The 19,120-nt window shown below is 35.4% G+C and overlaps 3 protein-coding genes across 7 annotated transcripts; 1 reads left to right on the top strand and 2 right to left on the bottom strand.

Moving 5' to 3' along the window:
- Positions 1 to 835: 835 nt before the first annotated feature.
- DDL (SMAD/FHA domain-containing protein) lies at positions 836 to 9,281 on the bottom strand. 3 transcript variants are annotated; one of them, XR_015209066.1, is made up of 11 exons: positions 9,159 to 9,281; positions 8,270 to 8,803; positions 7,214 to 7,242; positions 5,826 to 5,889; positions 5,508 to 5,565; positions 5,044 to 5,136; positions 4,365 to 4,479; positions 4,246 to 4,288; positions 4,097 to 4,142; positions 3,909 to 3,979; positions 836 to 1,156 (listed from the first exon to the last, which is right to left on the bottom strand). XR_015209066.1 is itself a non-coding variant. In XM_086584449.1 (11 exons), the coding sequence occupies exons 2-11, from the start codon at positions 8,801 to 8,803 to the stop codon at positions 1,120 to 1,122; spliced, it is 1,095 nt and encodes a 364-aa protein (XP_086440575.1). In that variant the 5' UTR covers positions 9,159 to 9,281; the 3' UTR covers positions 836 to 1,119. The 3 variants fall into 3 exon arrangements, 2 of the variants coding, with proteins under 2 accessions (XP_086440575.1, XP_086440574.1); XM_086584449.1 differs by having other exon boundaries at positions 4,241 to 4,288; XM_086584448.1 differs by lacking the exons at positions 3,909 to 3,979; positions 4,097 to 4,142.
- A 1,269-nt stretch (positions 9,282 to 10,550) lies between these two features.
- Positions 10,551 to 13,801, top strand: LOC147477832 (tryptophan synthase beta chain 1). Its single transcript, XM_086584447.1, has 5 exons — positions 10,551 to 11,076; positions 11,360 to 11,716; positions 11,821 to 12,263; positions 12,367 to 12,461; positions 13,402 to 13,801. Exons 1-5 carry the CDS (start codon positions 10,771 to 10,773, stop codon positions 13,581 to 13,583), a joined length of 1,383 nt encoding a protein of 460 aa, XP_086440573.1. The 5' UTR covers positions 10,551 to 10,770; the 3' UTR covers positions 13,584 to 13,801.
- An 891-nt stretch (positions 13,802 to 14,692) lies between these two features.
- Positions 14,693 to 18,579, bottom strand: LOC147477831 (glucose-6-phosphate/phosphate translocator 1, chloroplastic-like). 3 transcript variants are annotated; one of them, XM_086584451.1, is made up of 6 exons: positions 17,641 to 18,566; positions 17,320 to 17,545; positions 16,830 to 17,052; positions 15,764 to 15,977; positions 14,851 to 14,881; positions 14,693 to 14,718 (listed from the first exon to the last, which is right to left on the bottom strand). In XM_086584451.1, the coding sequence occupies exons 1-5, from the start codon at positions 18,151 to 18,153 to the stop codon at positions 14,870 to 14,872; spliced, it is 1,188 nt and encodes a 395-aa protein (XP_086440577.1). In that variant the 5' UTR covers positions 18,154 to 18,566; the 3' UTR covers positions 14,693 to 14,718; positions 14,851 to 14,869. The 3 variants fall into 3 exon arrangements, 2 of the variants coding, with proteins under 2 accessions (XP_086440577.1, XP_086440576.1); XR_015209067.1 differs by having other exon boundaries at positions 14,699 to 14,881; positions 15,764 to 16,206; XM_086584450.1 differs by having other exon boundaries at positions 14,699 to 14,881; positions 17,641 to 18,579.
- Between the last annotated feature and the right edge of the window lie 541 nt (positions 18,580 to 19,120).

Here is a 19,120-nt window from a genome sequence, read left to right as displayed (position 1 = left end):
GGACTGTCCATTTACGGACCATGTTATATAGTGTCTTGAGCAGTTTATATAGTGCATTGTACAGCTTATTAGTGTCATATAATCACATATAAGCTGCCCACGAACAAGTTAATAAGTGTAAATTAAATAGTTGTTCAAGACACTATATAAGCTGCCCTACGGACAAGTTAATAAGCGTAAATTAAATAGTTGTTCAAGACACTATATAAACTGTTGAAGACACTATATAAATTGTACTACGAACATGTCCGTTTAAGAGAAAGCCTAATTATTTTCACAAGATCAAACCAATAAACTTTATTCTTCACACGTGCATCCCCTGAAAATCCAACAAAATCTTCATTATAAAAAAAACCCACCCACTCCAAAATCATAAAACAACTCAATCAAATCTATAAAACAATTTCATCAGTTCTTATATAGATTTGATAAGAGGAAAAGACTGGAGGAAATATCTTACTTTTTAAAATAGAGATTTTTTTTTTCTTTACTTCTAATAATAATCGGCATTAGGGGATCTCGGGTTTTTTTTACTTTTAGGAGAAAGCGAATGAGGGAGACTTGAGAGAGAGAAAGTGGCGCATAATAAGAGAAATACGTCTGGTTTCCTAGCCATTAAATTCGGTATTAATTGTTCCCGGGTAAATGGCATGTAGGTTCCCGGGTAAATGGCATGTAGAGCATGCAACTCTTCTAAATTTCTAAGCACAACCAATAAGATACTAAATGAGTGAAATAAAGGCATTACAGTCAACAGTTTTCCGATGGATTCACTAACAATCACCTGGTCAATCTGTTCTCTTGCTTTGAAATGACTAAAGTACAGAGAATAACCTTCAACAAAAATCAACATTCAATAAATATTTAAATATGTAAGTATAATTCTTAGAGTGCCAACAACTACCGCTATGAGCAAATGGATCAAAATGCCCATGTTGACATCAACTAATTTTACAAGACAAGCTACAGAAGCTCTAAGCAGGAAAATTTGATCCATGACTATCACCAGGCAGTGTCTTGCTTTGAATAAACAATGCACTGGTGAATATTGCACTTGCCAAAAGACGGAACTATGATGGAGCAGCCTACAAGGTGCGCTGACCGAATTGACCGTCTGCACTAAGCTGAGTTCTCGTGCAAGATCACATACTCTCGACTGCAAAAGACAAACAAGTTGAAGTGGCATATGAAATTCTTGAATCAGTTGCTGGTAATCACAATAATTAATAACTTCAAATAGAACCAAGATCTTCAGCATTCCAAGGGAATTTCACAAACAATTGGATATTTTTTCTCTCTGTTTTGTAGGATTGCAACCTAGAATTGTAGCAGTTTTAACACAACTTTTTGAATCAGTTGTGGCATATGAAATTCTTGAATCAGTTGCTGGTAATCACAATAATTAATAACTTCAAATAGAACCAAGATCTTCAGCATTCCAAGGGAATTTCACAAACAACTGGATATTTTTTCTCTGTTTTGTAGGATTGCAACCTAGAATTGTAGCAGTCTTAACACAACTTTTTGGTTTTCCTGTTGATTTCCCTTTTCGTGATCGGTAGCATACTTGTGTTGCTTTACTGATGTGGGATGTACTAAGGAAACAGAGCACCCCACATTCCACAAAGTAAAATGCTATGAGATGACATGAATAATATACTTTTCAGGATTATCTATGCTCTCTTACCAAGAGAACAAATTCAATTCCCAAAATGAAGAAAAGGGGAAAAGTCGAAAAACTTGCAAATACAGAAGACATTCATAATTTCATATTATGTTGCACTGTTCTAAAAATCGGTCTAGGTGGCCGCCTAGGCAGTCTCTAGGCGTTAGGCGGTGCCCAACCGACTCGCCTAGATCCAAGTCATTTAAGAAATCGGTTGACCGATTAGGCGGGTCTAGGCCAACAAATGAGGCTCAGCCCCTTGGTTCTAACTCAGTTGAGGATAAACTCCCTCCCATCGACCCATATCACATAACCTCACTATTATTTAGGTCTCATTAAATAATCTCCCTGTTTTTCAAAAAAGAGATAAAATCTGGTCTGTTTTTATTTCCCATTTTATCTTTTTTCTTTTTTACCTTTTTGGAATTGAAAATTTCCTGACTATATGTAAATGTATTTTTACATAGTCATATATATATGTAAAACTATATTTGCATAGTCATTGGAGCTATAAAAACTTAAATTTACATAGTAACTTTTGGTATTGAAAATTTCCGACACCTAACAGAATATTATATATAAATGTATTTTTACATAGTTATATATATGTAAAACTATATTTATATAGTCATTGGAGCTATGAAAACTTAAATTTACATAGTAATTTTTGGGATTGAAAATTTTCCGACTACACCACACAGAATATAAATTTAAATTTTCCTATGAAAAAAAATTTCATATAAAAATTTAAATTTAAATAGGTTAAAAAGATTGTAATTTTATATTGTCATATGTAAATACAAATTTACATAGGATAACGTCAGCCCGGTTTGTCTTTAAGCCAAAATTATAAGTAAAGATTGATGACGTCATCCCGGTTTTCACAGGGGTATTTTGGTCTGTTTTGACTTTGATGTTATGTTTTAAATAATAGGGAGGTTTTATGCATTTGTTCGCTTACAAGGAGTTTTTGTGCAACCATTTAAGTACCAGAGAGATTAAACCCATTGTATGGGTCTAGGCGGCCTCTAGGCTAGGGGTGCAAACGGATTTTCGATGCGGATATGTCCATCCTAATCCAATCCGTTTATACCGATTTTGAATTTCCGGCGGATATTAAAAATTTATCCGAATCCGATTTGGATATCAAACGGATATCGGATAATATCCGATCCGAAAATTAAAATTAATTAAAATTTTATTTGCTTTAAATAATTCATTTTACCATTATAAAAACTAGTATAAATATATATATTTGTCATTTATTATTATTATTTTGTTATTATAGTTTTATATTATTAGTTTATGATTTTATATAATATTTTATACAATAAAAATGAATAAATTAATTATATATAATAACTATTAATTTTTTTAAATCGAGATCGGATATTATCGGATCGCGGATATGGCGAAGATCCGATCCATTATCCAAAACCTTAACATAAAAAAATATCCTAATCGAATCCGAATCCGAAATTTTTTTTTTTTTTTTGAATCGGATTCGAATATTTGGATATCCACTTGCACCCCTACTCTAGGCAGTCCAGTCAAATTTTTTTTTTTTTTTTTTTTTTGAATAATTAAATATCGAAAATTAAAGACCCATGTAGGCTTAAGATTTGAATGAGTTTAAAAGACTAAAGTCTAATGTAAATTATATATCACTATAAGAAATGATATGTTTTTATATGAAGTCAATATTCTTCAACTATTACGCATTTTTGTAATAAGTATTTTTGTTTGTGTTTATTTTTTGAGTTATGATAAATGACTTTTTTCATTTTTTATAGTATAGGTGTGTATTACTATATATATTATAAGATATATTAGGAAAAAAAAAACCCACCTAGCGCCTAGTCCGTCTAGAAGGCCTAGGCGCTAGGCACTCTCTCACCGCCCGACTACCGCCTAGCGTTTTTTAGAACACTGTTATGTTGCATCAAAAGGTCATTTTAAAAGCTAAGGCGGGAAAATAATCAATGAGTAAATTAAAGACTGCAAAGGAAATTCACAACATAAAGTAAGAAATGGGTGACTAGGGAACATAGAAAACAAACAGAATACATATAGAGTATAGACATACTAAGATGCAAATGCAAGCATATACTTAATTCATATAATCAGATGTATTTGTACACCAATTCAAAATTTAATGCAAACCATAATGAAAAAGGGGTAAAAGGACAAGGCATGTATACTATAATGATTTTTTAGAGACTTGATAATTTTGATAGCCTACCTACTATTACCAAACTTTATAGTATCCCTTTCAAATAGTTCATAATATCGTTCAGGTTCAATGCGGTTTTCCTGCAACCAAGAAAGAGTGTTAGATAGAATATTGGTGGAACTGAAAAATATTGTCTAAAATATAGAAGTTGTGCAAGAGACCCAAAAGCACATCAAGGGACATTATGAAAAGCTTACATTAAGGAAAGTTCCATTTGTGCTTCCAAGGTCCATTAAGTAAGGCCTGGAAAATTGGACAGAGAACAGTAATTTAGTCCTCAGATCTGCACTCTAAAACTAAGTCGATGATCACTAACATAGAAAAACTTAGCTAAAACATACCTTACTTGCTTTTTTAACATGCCATCAGGTTGCTCTTTCTCAACTTGCCTAAAAAGTAAGAAGTAAGTCATAATACATTCATAGAGCACGGAAAATAAAATAAGACTGCAACAAATAAATCTACCGGAATTGAATGACAGCATGTTGCTTGCTACAGGACGGGTGATCCGTAGGGACATCAGCCACCCTCCTTTCTCTTCCAAAGAGATAACAGGTCTGTCGATGTATGTAGAGGGGCTCTGTTAAACAGACCGTTAGTAAGAAATGTAACCATTAAAGAAGTAAGATTAGATAACTATAATTACAGCAGATAGCAGTACAAACATACAAGTGCATAAAAACAACTACGGTTCAAATCCAGACTGTTTTTTTCAATCTGAATATTACCAAATACCTCACAGTATCCAGAATAGTAATGAATTCAAGCAAACCAACTAACAATAATACAGTGATACACATCTGACTGAAAAAACTATTCATTAGTTTACATTTTCATTCCTTTTTAATGTTATTCTATTTAAGAAGCTAAGAACATGTAAAGGCATGAAGCAATTCCTACTATCCAATTTTTCAAGTCAACCGCATTATGTACTAATGCTACAAGCCTCTCTAGTTAACAAATTATGTAAAACTTAGGAAGCACGGAACATTATAAACAAATTAAGGACGTACATACTCGATAGTCTCTGACTTGTGATAACAATTACAGGAATATTTTCTGGATGATAATTTCACTAAAACAAAACTGTATCGAAAAGGAAACTAGTAGTCACAAGTTGTGCTTCTGTTTTCATTACTATTACCATTGAGCACTTCACCAGCCTTGAAAACATATAATCGCCATCTTATATCTGGTTTCCGAGCATCTGACGGTTCATTAAATAGCAATGTCACACCTGATAAAAATTAAATATCCAATTAGCATCAACCAAATAACCAATCAGCCCACCATGTGACTAGAGAATATCCCACAAGCAGGCTACTACATATACCATTCTAATACTGGATTATAATGAAATTTTCTCAGTAGTTGCCTCTTCACGGAGATAAAGTAAATTCATCTCCTGAATCGCAATACCTAAATTGGATTTTAGATTCAAACAAGTCATATGACAGGGAAGCCAAGTAAGGTCTTGATTAATGAACACTACATAACCATTTTTAAGCAATGGGTCATAGATTTTACAGACTTGGCATTTTGTTTGCACCCAAATGAGTAAATTATTCAGAGACCGGAATCCAAGAGTATGTCATTAGAAGCTCGTACCTTTTACTCGATTAGTTTCTGCAGCAAGTTTCCCAGACAGCTCAAATGATGGTTCTTGCTGCATTTCATAAAAATTAACTGCTAAGGCAACAAGGAACATCAGATCAAAATCGAAACAACATAAACATGTGATGGGTATAGTGGCTCATTCTAGTAATGAAGTGGGGGAAGTGGGAGCTGATCCCACTTTCTGGATTCAACCCCCCAACAATCGACCTCCACTCTCTTCCATCCAATATAATATCAAAGTCATGCTTAAGATGTAAAAGGGCAGATGATATGTACAACGAAAATCTACATTACATGCTGAGCCATTACCTTTTTCTTCGCATCCAAAGCCTCCTCTGCAGCCTTCATCATTGCAACCGGATCATTTTCATCCCTACTCAAATAAAACATCATATCAGAGCTGAACAAGAGCATTCTATCAAACAGACATTCGGTGAAGAGGAAAAGGGGGACAATAGTTTGTGTAGTAAAGGTTATCTAGACACGCTAACCAGAGAGTAGTTGCTACCCTCATTTCAGTAGCAAAAAGATATGGACAATTTATCACCCATCAATCTATCATGCTTTGCAGCACACCCTCAAGGTATAGGTTGCGGATTCAAAACCTGCTAGCGTTGCTGAGTTTACACTCATGTAATTATCTAAGCTCATTTGGGTCGGTGATAATAGCCTTCGGGACTGTTTCTCTAAAGCTGGTTACAGCTCCGTGATTGATTACCCTTGGAGGATGGTGACAATAGCCTTCCAGCCAGGTGGATGCTGACATGTCTGCTTTGGTGGACCCTATAATGCACATATACTGCACTTTACCTATTGCACCGGTGTCAACCGGGTACAATACCGGAACTCGTACAGGCAATGCTTGGAATACTGCTGAAATGTATCATCACATTTCCACACATAGCCATGAGCCCATGACTAATACGAGGGGTGGGAGGGGAAGGAGGGGGCGGGGAGGCACGCAAATAGAGATGAAACAGAAGAAATAGAGAAAGATGAAGGGGAACTCGCAAGACAGGGGGGGTGGGGACACAAATATGTTTTAAATAGCATATTAATATGATTTCGAGCAGAAGGCGGTGTGTGTGATTATTAATAAGCAACAACATAACTACGAGTTCCCCTTCATCTTTCTCTATTTCTTCTGTCCCATCTCTATTTGTGTATATAAATTTATGTTCCTGTATCTCGATCTGTACCCATATCCTACATTTTCAAAAAATGTTGTATCGTACCCCGAAACTGTGTCGCTGTATCGAACCCATACCCGTATCTGTACTAAGTCTTATAGATTTCCTTCCAGACCACTTCCAATTAAATCAACCTATCTCAAAATTAAAACAAACCACTCCCTGAAAGTCTTGGCACTGGTTTTGTCGTATGCGAACATACAGTTTCAATCAAAGTCTTTCTCAAATCTCAAGCTTGAATATTTTAGCATTCCTTTGAATGTCAATTCGCCAGTATTTTACCTTTTTTATCCCTCTCACACCTCCAATTACCTCACCTAAATTACCCTAATCAATGAAGAGGTCCAATTACTGCTCAACATTCAGTTGCATCAAATATAGCTAGTCATATATTTTGTGTTCTAAATTTCATGACAGATCGGATATCTCATGCCAACTAAACATTTTGCAAGCACTGAAATCAACATCAAAACGTAAGCACAAGTTGAAAAATCAAGAAGCACGCACCTACTTTCATCTCCTCGTGGGCTAGTCACCTGAAATATTGAAGGCAGAGGTTATACCTCGTGTCACAAAACAGAGGGAAAAACATAATGATATGCATCAACTACACAAACGGGGGATTGTGGGAATACAAACCACTCCAACAATTTAAATATGCTGCAGAAACCATGATACAATAATTAATGCCTTGGTTCAAGTAGAATAACATCACTTGATAGAAATTAACTGATATAAAATAAATAATAAATTCATTAAGAATACAACTAAGAAGAACCCAGTTCTTGAGCTTTGTCATCATCGTTATCATCTTGAATGCATGATACTTTAGACTTCCAAGTCAGAAATATCATTTGTTTCTCAAACCAAAAAGTAACGCTCTTCACAAAGTGTTCGGAACCACTAACACAAAAAAAGGGATATGTACACAATTAACACTCTGCATCATCTTGGGGACTTGGTTCTTTAGATAGCTTATTTATCAGTCTATCAAGATGCTATGTACCCCCAAATTACCGAAAAGGAAAAAACCTTAGGCCTTGAATCCTTTTAATCAGAGTATGTATAGATATCATAATTTTTAAATCATATGTGAAGGTGTCAGTGGCATTGTTATCTAAGTTGTACACATCAAAAAATAAAAGATCAGAGAAATGTCATGCAACTATAGGCAGAATAGTTTATATCGATGACGTAGACATTACCATTCATAGTTACAATTATGAAAACCAAGATGAACTCCCTATCATCCTATCTCACCAATTCTCATCAACAATGTGACATTTATTGCAAATAGATCTGATGAGTTTAAGCATCAGAATTGAAACCTTGTAGGGCATTACTCCCTGCAACATTTGTCTACAGCATTTTCACTTTAAAATTCAGGCATTTTAAAACAAGGTATAGAAACACTAGGTGCTGAAAAATTAAGTGTGTTGAAAAGTAAATGCAATCAGTTTGACACAACTAAAAGAGATGTTAAACTTAAACATAAGATAGAAAAGAAAAATAAGAATTGTGATAAGTAGCAGTTATGATTAAATATCAGATATCACCTATTACCTCATCACGTGCTCTACTCCTTGAAGGCCTAGAGGGTGAGCCTGAAGTGGGTCTCATACTACGTTCATGATCCACTGGAGATGTTGACCTCTTGTGTCTTGACCTTGAAGAACCCTCATCTTTCTTATCCCTTCCTGACCTCCTCTCACTTCTGTCACTCAAAACTTCCCGATCACCACTCCTCTCCTTATGCCTATCCTTATCATGTTCTCTACTTCTATGCCCACCATGTTCTCTACCAACAACTTTATCATCTTCCTCACGTGAATGCTTCGATTGCTTTGTATGTGGAGCAGGAGATATCAATCTCTGACGTTTCGGAGACTTACCCCTACTCGAAGTCCTCTCTTTCTCCCTTGTAGGTGACCTCACCCGATGTGAACTGACTTTAACAGGAGACTTTGTTCTCGGGGAACTCCTATGTCGATCTGGGGATCTTTCTCTTCGAGATGGACTCCTTCGACGAGGAGACCTCCGTCCTTCATCATTTGTATCACGCCTCTTAGGTGACCTATGTCCCACAGACGGACTCATCTGCACAACTATTCTCAGTTAACAAGACAATATAATGTCACCAAAAAAAAAACACTTTAAAAACTTCTGAATTAATGAGTGACACCACTGGGCACAATCTCATTATCTTTTTACTTAACAAGCCAATATAAAAGCAACAATTTCAACACAGTGGGCACTTTCTATAATGTTTCTTAAGTAAAAACACGTGTCACTAACAACATGAGTTGTTGATTTGCAAGCAATGCAGAGTAGATATTTGCAATATTAGCTTCAAAGTTTCAATTTTTAATGTGTGGAGCATTGAAAAACAGAACAAGATTACTTATTTATTATGTTAATAATAAAAAAAAACAGAGAAGGATATAGAACTTACTGGTTATAGAGAAGTGTAGAGAAGATGAGTAAGCACCTTGTTTTCACTTTTGGAGCTGAGAGAGAGAGAGAAGGAGGTGATGATTACCCTTGTTACTATAATGGGATTTGGGCTGGGCCTTTATATTTACTCGCTTTTTATTTGGGCTTGGACCTTTAATCCAATTAAGGTTTCTGCCTTACCCAGTCGGTAATGGTCAGTCCAAAATCCAAATAGACAGATTATCTCTCTGTTTTATATCTTTTGTTTTCTTTAAGATTGTCTACTCCCCAAAGTACAGACTTTTGTCGGGGTGTAATAATCTTGTCCCAAGCTCAGTGCAACTGTGCCTTAATAGTCCAGCCGAACTGGATCAATTATTTGCTATTTATTAATGAAATGTCTTTTTTCAAAAAAAAAAAAAAAAAAAAACGTGATACTTTAGTGTGGATGGGATGGATATGTCAATCAATGTCTTCAGATTTTAAAATGGACAACTGTGTCTATTTTTTTGTTTTGATTTGATCAAGCTTGTTTTAAGTGAGATGAGTAACGTAATAATTCAGTAGTGTTGGTGGAGTTCAACCCCAGATCTTTCTCATCTATTCACGGTGTGAATGAAAAAATTGTTGTATGGCAGCCAACGTTTTTGCATGGTCACTGTCTGTAATCTTAATACTCCTTTTTTCGTCTCCACTTGTTCTCTCTCTCTAATTACTCTCTTTTGCCTACAACCATCCTTCTCAACCGATCTATCAAATCCGCTCACGCTCCGCTACATCGCAGTTATTCTAGTATATTAGTGTGTTCATTTGAGGCATTCGTCATCCCAGAGTAGCCCCTCATCTACCTAAATATTACGCCTAAAGATGCACACTAGCCTTTGTAAGAGCATTTGCAATGCAGGTGAATAAGAGGGGTTTGTGACTATAGTGACCAGTTTTGTTGGAAAATGGCTGTGCAATGCAGAGGTGAAAAATTGGTGATTTTAGTCCCCAATTGATTTTAAGGTAAAACCTTTCACCGAGATAGTGGCTGACTTGTTAACTTCGGACGAGATGTTGGATTCCGTTTCGTGTGTTTTTTTCGATTCTTTTTCGGACGGAATGTTTCATTCCATCTCGCGTGTTTTTTCGGTTTTTTTTAACTTTAAACAAAATACCGGATGGAATGTTACATTCCGTCTGGATAAAAAAGCCTTCAGACAGAATCTAACATCTCGTCCGAGATATTTTATTCACCTTTGTATTGCACAGCTTCACCTTGTTTTTCACTAAAGCGGTGAAAAGAGAGTGAATAAATGCTGAGATGGCAGTGATAAGGAGGAGATTATTTTCACTTGCATTGGGAATGCTCTAGCAAGTCTTGATATACATCTCTAAAGCAAACAGGAATCACCTCTGCCATTTTCAAGTAATTTCTTCAATACCACAATAACTTATTCACCTTTTTAGGGCATTCCTACTATTTTTACATGTGTATTAAATTAAATCCCCAAAGATTCCTCACCTATTAATTAGTGCAAAATCCCAACTTTCCATTTCGACCTTTCTTCGCTTCCTTATATAAAACCCTCTCCACAACCCTACAACTTACTCCCAAGTCCCAAATATTTTTTAAGACGACCCCTCAAATGGCTTTCTCTACAACTTCTATCTCTTCAATTAAAACTCCCTCAAATTTTCATAAATTAATTTCAAGTCCTTCCGCCATTAAACAACCTTCTTCTTCAATGCCTTGCACACTCACCACCAAAGTTGCATCACCTTTACAAATTGAGGTGAATGAAAAGAACACCAATTCGACTATATTGCAAAGGCCTGATTCTTTTGGAAGGTTTGGTAAATTTGGCGGGAAGTATGTTCCTGAAACGTTAATGCATGCACTTACTGAGCTTGAATCTGCTTTTCGGTTGCTCGCTAGTGATGAAGCATTCCAGGTTTGGGGAATTGAAGTGTTGTGTATTGTTTTTTTTTTTTTTTTTTTTGGATGATGAATTAGTTTATTATGGAGATAGATTTTGGTGTTTTTGATGTTTGGGAATTAAATAAATATGTTTTTATAGGTACCCAAGTTGGCATTTGGGATTTTATTGGAGAAATTTTTTGCTTCTTTTAGTTGTTTTTTTGAAGTGATTGAATGCAATTTTTTTTATATGTTAACTGAATAGGCATCTGTATTCTATTGTGAAAATTGATTGGAATATTTGTTTGCATATGTAGAAAGAATTGGATGGGATATTGAAAGACTACGTTGGTAGAGAGACTCCGCTATACTTTGCAGAGCGGTTGACTGAGCATTATAAGGGACCCAGTGGTGAGGGCCCGGATATTTATCTGAAAAGAGAAGATTTGAACCATACTGGAGCTCATAAGATTAACAATGCTGTTGCTCAAGCATTGTTGGCTAAGAGGTTGGGGAAGAAACGAATCATTGCAGAGACTGGAGCGGGTCAACATGGAGTTGCAACTGCTACTGTTTGTGCTAGGTTCGGATTGGAGTGCATTATCTATATGGGGGCTCAGGATATGGAGAGGCAGTCGCTTAATGTTTTTAGAATGCGACTTCTCGGCGCTGAGGTTTGTTGTTATTGCTTTTGATATCTAGTGGTGATTATTCGCTTGTGCTGTCAGTTAGTTGTTTTATTGCCAAATGTGAATATTCTGGATATTTTCATGAGCAGGTTAGAGCAGTCCATTCGGGGACAGCCACACTGAAGGATGCAACATCAGAGGCTATAAGGGATTGGGTAACTAATGTAGAGTCAACTCATTATATTCTGGGGTCAGTTGCAGGTCCACATCCATATCCCATGATGGTGAGAGAGTTCCATGCAGTGATCGGCAAAGAAACTAGGAAACAGGCTATTGAGAAATGGGGTGGAAAACCTGATGTGCTAGTTGCCTGTGTTGGTGGAGGTTCTAATGCTATGGGTCTATTCCATGAGTTTGTTGATGACAGCGATGTGAGGTTGATCGGGGTGGAGGCTGCTGGTCATGGCGTAGATAGTGGCAGGCATGCTGCCACTTTGACCAAAGGAGAGGTGGGGGTTCTACATGGTGCCATGAGTTATTTGTTGCAGGACGATGATGGACAAATAATTGAACCCCACTCGATTAGTGCTGGGTAAGAATCTCCCTTCTTATTAATTCAGAGTATGGTTTCTTACTAGTTTTGTCATTGTCTCTTTGACTTGCCCAACTTTAATCACAATTTATATCACATGTAGCTTGGATTACCCTGGAGTTGGACCCGAGCATAGCTATCTGAAAGACATAGGACGTGCTGAATACTATAGCATCACAGATGACGAAGCACTGGAAGGTACCTCTTATGCTCCTTTTTTTATCTACTTTTTTTTCCTTTTTGTATATATATTTTTTATAATTTTTAAGTTGTCTTTCTAAGTCAAATGAGTTCATCGTTTGCTTTGTAAGGTCCTTGTTTACTACTGATCTGCCATGAATAAGAAGGGATTCTGACCAAAATATATGTATGACTGTATCACTATACATGTTTATATACATACATGCAATATTGGAAATGCTCTCCTTTGAAAACACAAAATAATTGGAATTGGTTGATTAAGTACGCTGCTTTGGAGAGTCAGAGTGTGAATAGAAAAGCTCAACCCAAAACTAGGAGAAAATATTTGTCGAATACATTACTTAAAAATTTAGTGGGCATTAGATAATATGAAATAAAAACTTCTTACAAAACTAGCATTTGTGGTCTGTTCTCCAGACTATATTCTTCAATTCAACTTTATCTTAATTAAGATATCCATGGAATTCCAATTGACTTGGTTTCTTTATTTATATTTGTTTCCAAAACGGATTCCCAATAAATATCTTTGTGTTCTCTAACTTATTGGATAATGATTCTTATTAACCCATCTTAGATTAGTAATGTTGTGTTGAAAATATGTATGTTGTCTCTAAAATTTTCTTTTTGTAGTTTCCTTTATTTATTAAAATTTACAATGTTTTCTCTAATCTTGTTTGCTGGATTTTTTAAAATCCCTTGGATGCTTATGGTGATAATAGAACAGTTAAGATGTTTTGTTAACTAAAGTGAAGGGCCCATGGGAAGGTAGTTTGGAAAATACCTACTTTTGCATAACATGGTGGATATTGTGGCTGTCTCGCTTTAGCCACTAATGCTTTTTCTCATTGTTAGTACTTAGTAACAGACTTGTAGTTGGACTAGTCAGAGACGTTGAATTTATTTGTTCCTCAGTGGTTTTGTTCTGGTCTATATGCAGCGTTCAAGAGATTATCTCAACTGGAGGGTATAATACCAGCACTGGAGACATCCCATGCTCTGGCTTACTTGGAGAAGCTGTGCCCTACTTTACCAAATGGAACCAAGGTAGTTCTTAACTGCAGTGGCAGAGGAGATAAAGATGTTCAAACTGCCATTAAGTATTTGGGTGCGGACTTATAGTCAGGTTGAATTCATATAGAGATGTTCTTTGTATTTCTGAGGAAAGGTTGGAACTGTTGTCTCTGAAACAAACCATTTAAACTACAGTTCTGTTCTGAATAAAGTTTGGTTTAGTGTTACAACTTACAACTGTTTTCATTTGGGAACAAATGTGTAAGAACATAGGAGGGAGTGAGGAGCTAGTATTGGTTCTAAACTTTTATATAGTTGTTCAGTCATTTCATGCATTGTTCAAGTGAACATGTCACCATGTCTTTCCTTTGTGCTGCACAATTTAGCCATGTAAACTCCATTCTTATTATAGATGGTGGCAGAAAAAGTGTTGCTAATAGGGTTTCAAGATAAACCCGATTTTAAATGAGATTAGAAACATGATCGAGAAGCAGCGTCTTCGGCTTCTCGTAAATTGCATATGAATATAACCCGACGCTGGAAAAGATAAACTGAACCACCATTTTTCGATGGATTCTTCCCAATTTGAACAAAACGTCCATTTATTAGGGTTAACTAGTATTACCCCCACTAGATGAGCTAATTAGGATTTCTCCCCCACTAGATGAGAAATTAGGGTCTCCCCCCTAAATACACACAAAAAAAAAGTCAAAATGGGTTGACCGAATTTTTTTTGTGTGTAAAGCGCTAACAAATTGTTGGTTTGTAGTTCCCATCTAGTGGAAAATACTGGTTATTAGTTCCATAAATTATACATGGAAATTACATTATATAAATTGGTTGGTTATTGTGCTACATAAATTATACATGTCAATTCACACAATTTCCGCTGATTTGGTTGTATGTGCTACATAAATTATACGTGTCAATTCAAATTTTCATCTATACTTTATAATTAATTCATATAGTTGAGCTATTGGAGAAAATTGAGATAAAACTTGATGTTTGGATGGGATTCATATAGATGAGCTAGATGTTTGGATGTGTAAAACGTGAGCTCTTGCCCTCTAGGACTCACTTAATAGTGTTGTGATTGTGAGTGTTTCTTCTGTGACTATGTGAATACACAGTCTCCTCTAAAGAAAGAGAGGAGGAAATGAGAGAACGTGCCCTAGCTAAGTGAAAGATCCATCCAGGAGGATAGACCAAAATGAGAATACGACTAAACACAAAATCAAACTTCTTGTAATTATACTTTTTTTAAACAAAATAAAAATAAAAATTCGTGGTTTCTAATAAAACTGTAGACCCTCAAATACTTTATTTCTTTAACAACCCAGTTTCCTTTAACCGAATTCGTTCATGAAAATATATCCTTTCCTGTTTTACCATATTCATTGTTTTGCCTGCAGAAAAAAACAAATAAAAGAACATCAGAACATACTGAAAGTTCGGTTTTAGTTATTTGGTCTTCACAAAAAAATAGTATAAAAAAGTTAGTCAATGTACATAACTCTTGAGCACCGATTAAACACTTCGAGAACTCAGAAGTATAACAAAAATCCAATATAGTAGTCATGCAATAGGCGACATATTTGCTGAAGGTATCAGGCTGTTGTGGCATGGAGATCCATTCATTGAGGTATCTCAGGCTGAATATTTTCCACTTTATAAGCCACTTCAGCATTTCTTTTTCAGTTACATTACTACTTTATTCCGCATTTCTGCCTAAACCATTAAATTCCCCTTTCCTGCTGAAGACCTTGGGCCCTATTCGACAAAACTGAATAGAGACTGATCCCAAGACCATTTTCTATTCGACTAAATTGAATGGTCGAAGCTAAGTCTGTTAGTCGACTTACATTGAGTAGATCAAGAAATTATACTACTGTACATAACAGCACTTGGAAACTAATTACAAGTACACATAGAAATGAGGCAAGCATACTTGATGTGTCCTGTATTTCTGATGCACCAAACTAGGCAAGCAAAAAAATGAATCAGTGGTAACCAGGGTACAAGTGTACAACTACAACACTTAAAAAATGCCATTTCCGAGTAGAAAATGAGTACTAATATTCTCCAAGAGATCAAAGGGCGTCACAAAGAAATTTCTTTAATACTAATAATAAAAAAATATAATTAATATTAAGAGAGTAAAACCCAATTCATCTTGCTGAATATAACAGCTCAAAATTTTGAATTAAAAAGCACACGCCAGAGATATTCTAGTAAAACTGGCAATCACGTAATAATAGATGAAGTCTGAGCATTATTACTCAATTTACCTGAGAATAGAGAAAGGTTCCAAAGACTGCAATGGCAGCCCCAAGGGCATTGATGGGTTGGACTGGTGTACGGAAAATGATGATAGAGGAGACAATCACAGATATCCTCTTCATGGTATTTCCAATGCTAAATGTCAACGGGGAGATCTCGTCAAGGGACATGTATGAGACCTGATTGTACAGGTGGTAAAACACACTCTGGGCAGCCACCCACCTAATTTGTTTGATTCAAACCACAAAAGATATATTAATTAGGCAATTAGCAGATAGAGAAGGCAAAACTGCTGAACCATCAGGAACACCATACACAGAGATACAGCAAAACATCAGGAGAGCACACAGAGATCTCAAGCAGCTGTTTCAACCATATTAGGTGGTCATTCCAATACAGTAAGACTATGCTTTGAATCGTTAGACCAAAGTTCAGTGTTCCATAAGAAGACCTGCTCGAATTCAGTCCAACAAATACATAGATAAAGATTATCGAAAAAAAAAAATACATGCATCAATATAGAGAAACACCAGTACATTCTTTATCTCCCATTGTCTCGTGTCAGATGTTAAAAAGAAATCTATACAAGCATAGGCATTTATTCAGAATGTCAGAATACCATTTTAACATATTTCTGAATCAACAGGTTACTTTAAAAATCAGCCAATTTTGTTACAAGAAAGAACCACCTAAAATAAACTAGCGTGTACAATCGGACCACCGGTGGGACACTTTTCAAGTTCCAAAAGATTTTTCCATCCATTTTATCGTCCCATCCCACCTTTTAATTTTTTGGACTGGTAAGATGAAGGATTAGTATCCGACTTGAGATGAAATTTATGGCAACTGTAATTGAGATGAAATTTATGGCAACTGTAAAATTCTGGAATCATTCATGTATCATTTTTGCACTACGGACAAACTAATATCAATAAAAAAATTAAGAACAAATTGAACAAGGTAAATAAGAAACAACAGCTAATAGTTGGAATGACTATGGAGTTGGAAGCTTAGACAGAGGAATTAGATTACAAATAGACACAAAGAGTAAGTGAAGGGTGTTTAATTATTTACCATATGAAATGTGGTCCAATCTGTGAGATTGCGTTTTCCCAACCAGCTGCCCACATCTGGGGACCCTCCACAGCAATGGCAAAGGGTGTAAGAATCAGAAGGGACAATATAGACAGGCAAGCGTAGTAGTTCATCCCGCTAACTGACTTGCCTTTCATTCCTTTCTTTGAAAATATATTGCGAAAGACAAAAGCCAGATTCGATATCATAGCACCCATAAAACCTGAACAGAGACAACACACAAAAAATCCAAAATTCTGAAACAAATCTCCACAAGAGAAAATCCAAAATCCTAAAAATTGTGTTTAAATCCAGGTATAACATGAGCGATGCCACACTAAGTGATTGAGCTTGGCATAACAGTATGGAATGGATCCTAAGAATGTTTAACAATTTGGAAACTCAGTCTAGATATTATAGTGACTACACCAACATATGAATCAAAATCTGAGCAGACATAAATTCCAAATTCAAAGAACCATTTCCTTACCAGTCATATTGAAATTGAGCTCAGTAATCGCAGAAAGTGCGCAACCACCAATAATTGGAATAAGAGACAGATAAACCGCAGTAGGGAAGGATTCCCCCAGTAGAAACCTCGAAACCAATACACTACAAGCAGGTTCTCCACTCTTAATAATATGAGTGAAAGAAACAGCAACTTTCGACATACTCACTGTCGCCGCAACATGTCCAATTGTATGAGCAACAGCAACCTAAAACCCAAAACCCCATCACAACGCATTTCACAAAATCCATAAAAAAACAATCCAAAACACCAAAATAAACACAAGAAGTTTGACTTCCATACCGGAAAGAGCGATTTCCAGAACTGAAAATCAGTTTTAGGTGTCTCAGCAATTTTTGTAGCCCATGAGATCAACATAATAAGTGATCCAGTTGCAAGAGACAGTGTAGAAGTAAGCCATGGATAAGGAAATGCATTGAGAACTTTCTTGTTATAAATATTGAAAACGACATTCAACGCCCACCAAGTGGCAAAGTAAATACTGATCTTAAGCTTTAGAGCTGCAGCTGTTTTCTCTTCAAGTGATTGTAATCCATCATCTTCTTTTGCTTTGCATTGGATCACATTCTTTTGAGCTCTTAGCTTCATAGATAACGATACAAGTTCACTAACATAAAGTGGCTTCACAGAATTTGCAGAAGAATGAAGAGATCTACAAAGAATCAAATGAGTTCCTTTGATTGGTGATCTTGGCAAAGAGACCACTGATCTTTGAAGCCTTAAACCCTGTGGTTTCTCTTTTAATGGACTTGAGAGAGTTAAAGTTAATGAAGATTGCTTTAAAGAACAAACCATAGCTTCAAAACTTCAAAAAAAAAAATGCTAAAAAAATAAACTTTTTATATCAAAAGGTTTTAATCCTTAAAAACAAGATTGACCCAAGTCTTGGTTTCCTATTTATTCGACAAATTCAATGTAAAAAAGCATGATCCTCTTCATTTACTATATAAACTCAAACTTTCTAGAAGAAAAAAGCTTTGTTTCATAAAAATGAAACACAGCCAACACTTGGTTTTATGTTATATGAACATATGAAGTGTTTGAATTGAAGTTTGAATAAAAAATGATCAATGCATTATGAAGATTGAAGAAGAACAAAGTGTAGAGTTCTTTAAGTTGTTTTTATGAAAAAGTTGTAGAAAGAGAAAGTGAGTTATTAGAAAGATCCGAAAGAATCGCAGAAGAGTAGGAGATCATTTTTCCTACGTAACATTTTGTTTTTCGATAAACATTGCATATATCTATATCTAGGGGTGCCAATCGGTACCGATTACCTGAAACCGAACCGAAACGGAATGTTCCGGTTCTGGGTTTTAAAAAGTTAGACCCATTTAAAATGGGTCATTAAAAACCGAACCGATAAAGAATCAAAACCATTGAACCAAATAGTAAAAAACCCGTGGGTACCCTAACCGAAACCGAAACCGATTATTATGATTTCGATATATAAAATTTAATATTATATTACATTTAAGATAATCAAACTCATACATCATAATATAAAATATATTTTTTACGTGTAAAAGTCTATTAAATATATATAGCATAATAGTGAATGTGTGTTGTTAAATGTATATTTTATAGTTATACGTTAAACAAGTGTATCATAGATTGTTAATAATAATGTCAAAGTGTATATTATGAATTAACTAATACATTTTATATTTATTAACTTATGTACGTGTATATTTAAATAGGATACACATGCTTGATATATTGTGATACATGCACTTATTATAAACCAATATATAGTGTTCATGTT

This window comes from Coptis chinensis, chromosome 9 (assembly GCF_015680905.1).
Source record: "Coptis chinensis isolate HL-2020 chromosome 9, ASM1568090v1, whole genome shotgun sequence".
In the NCBI taxonomy this organism is placed as follows: Eukaryota; Viridiplantae; Streptophyta; class Magnoliopsida; order Ranunculales; family Ranunculaceae; genus Coptis; species Coptis chinensis.
This window is presented reverse-complemented; position numbering and strand designations above follow the sequence as displayed.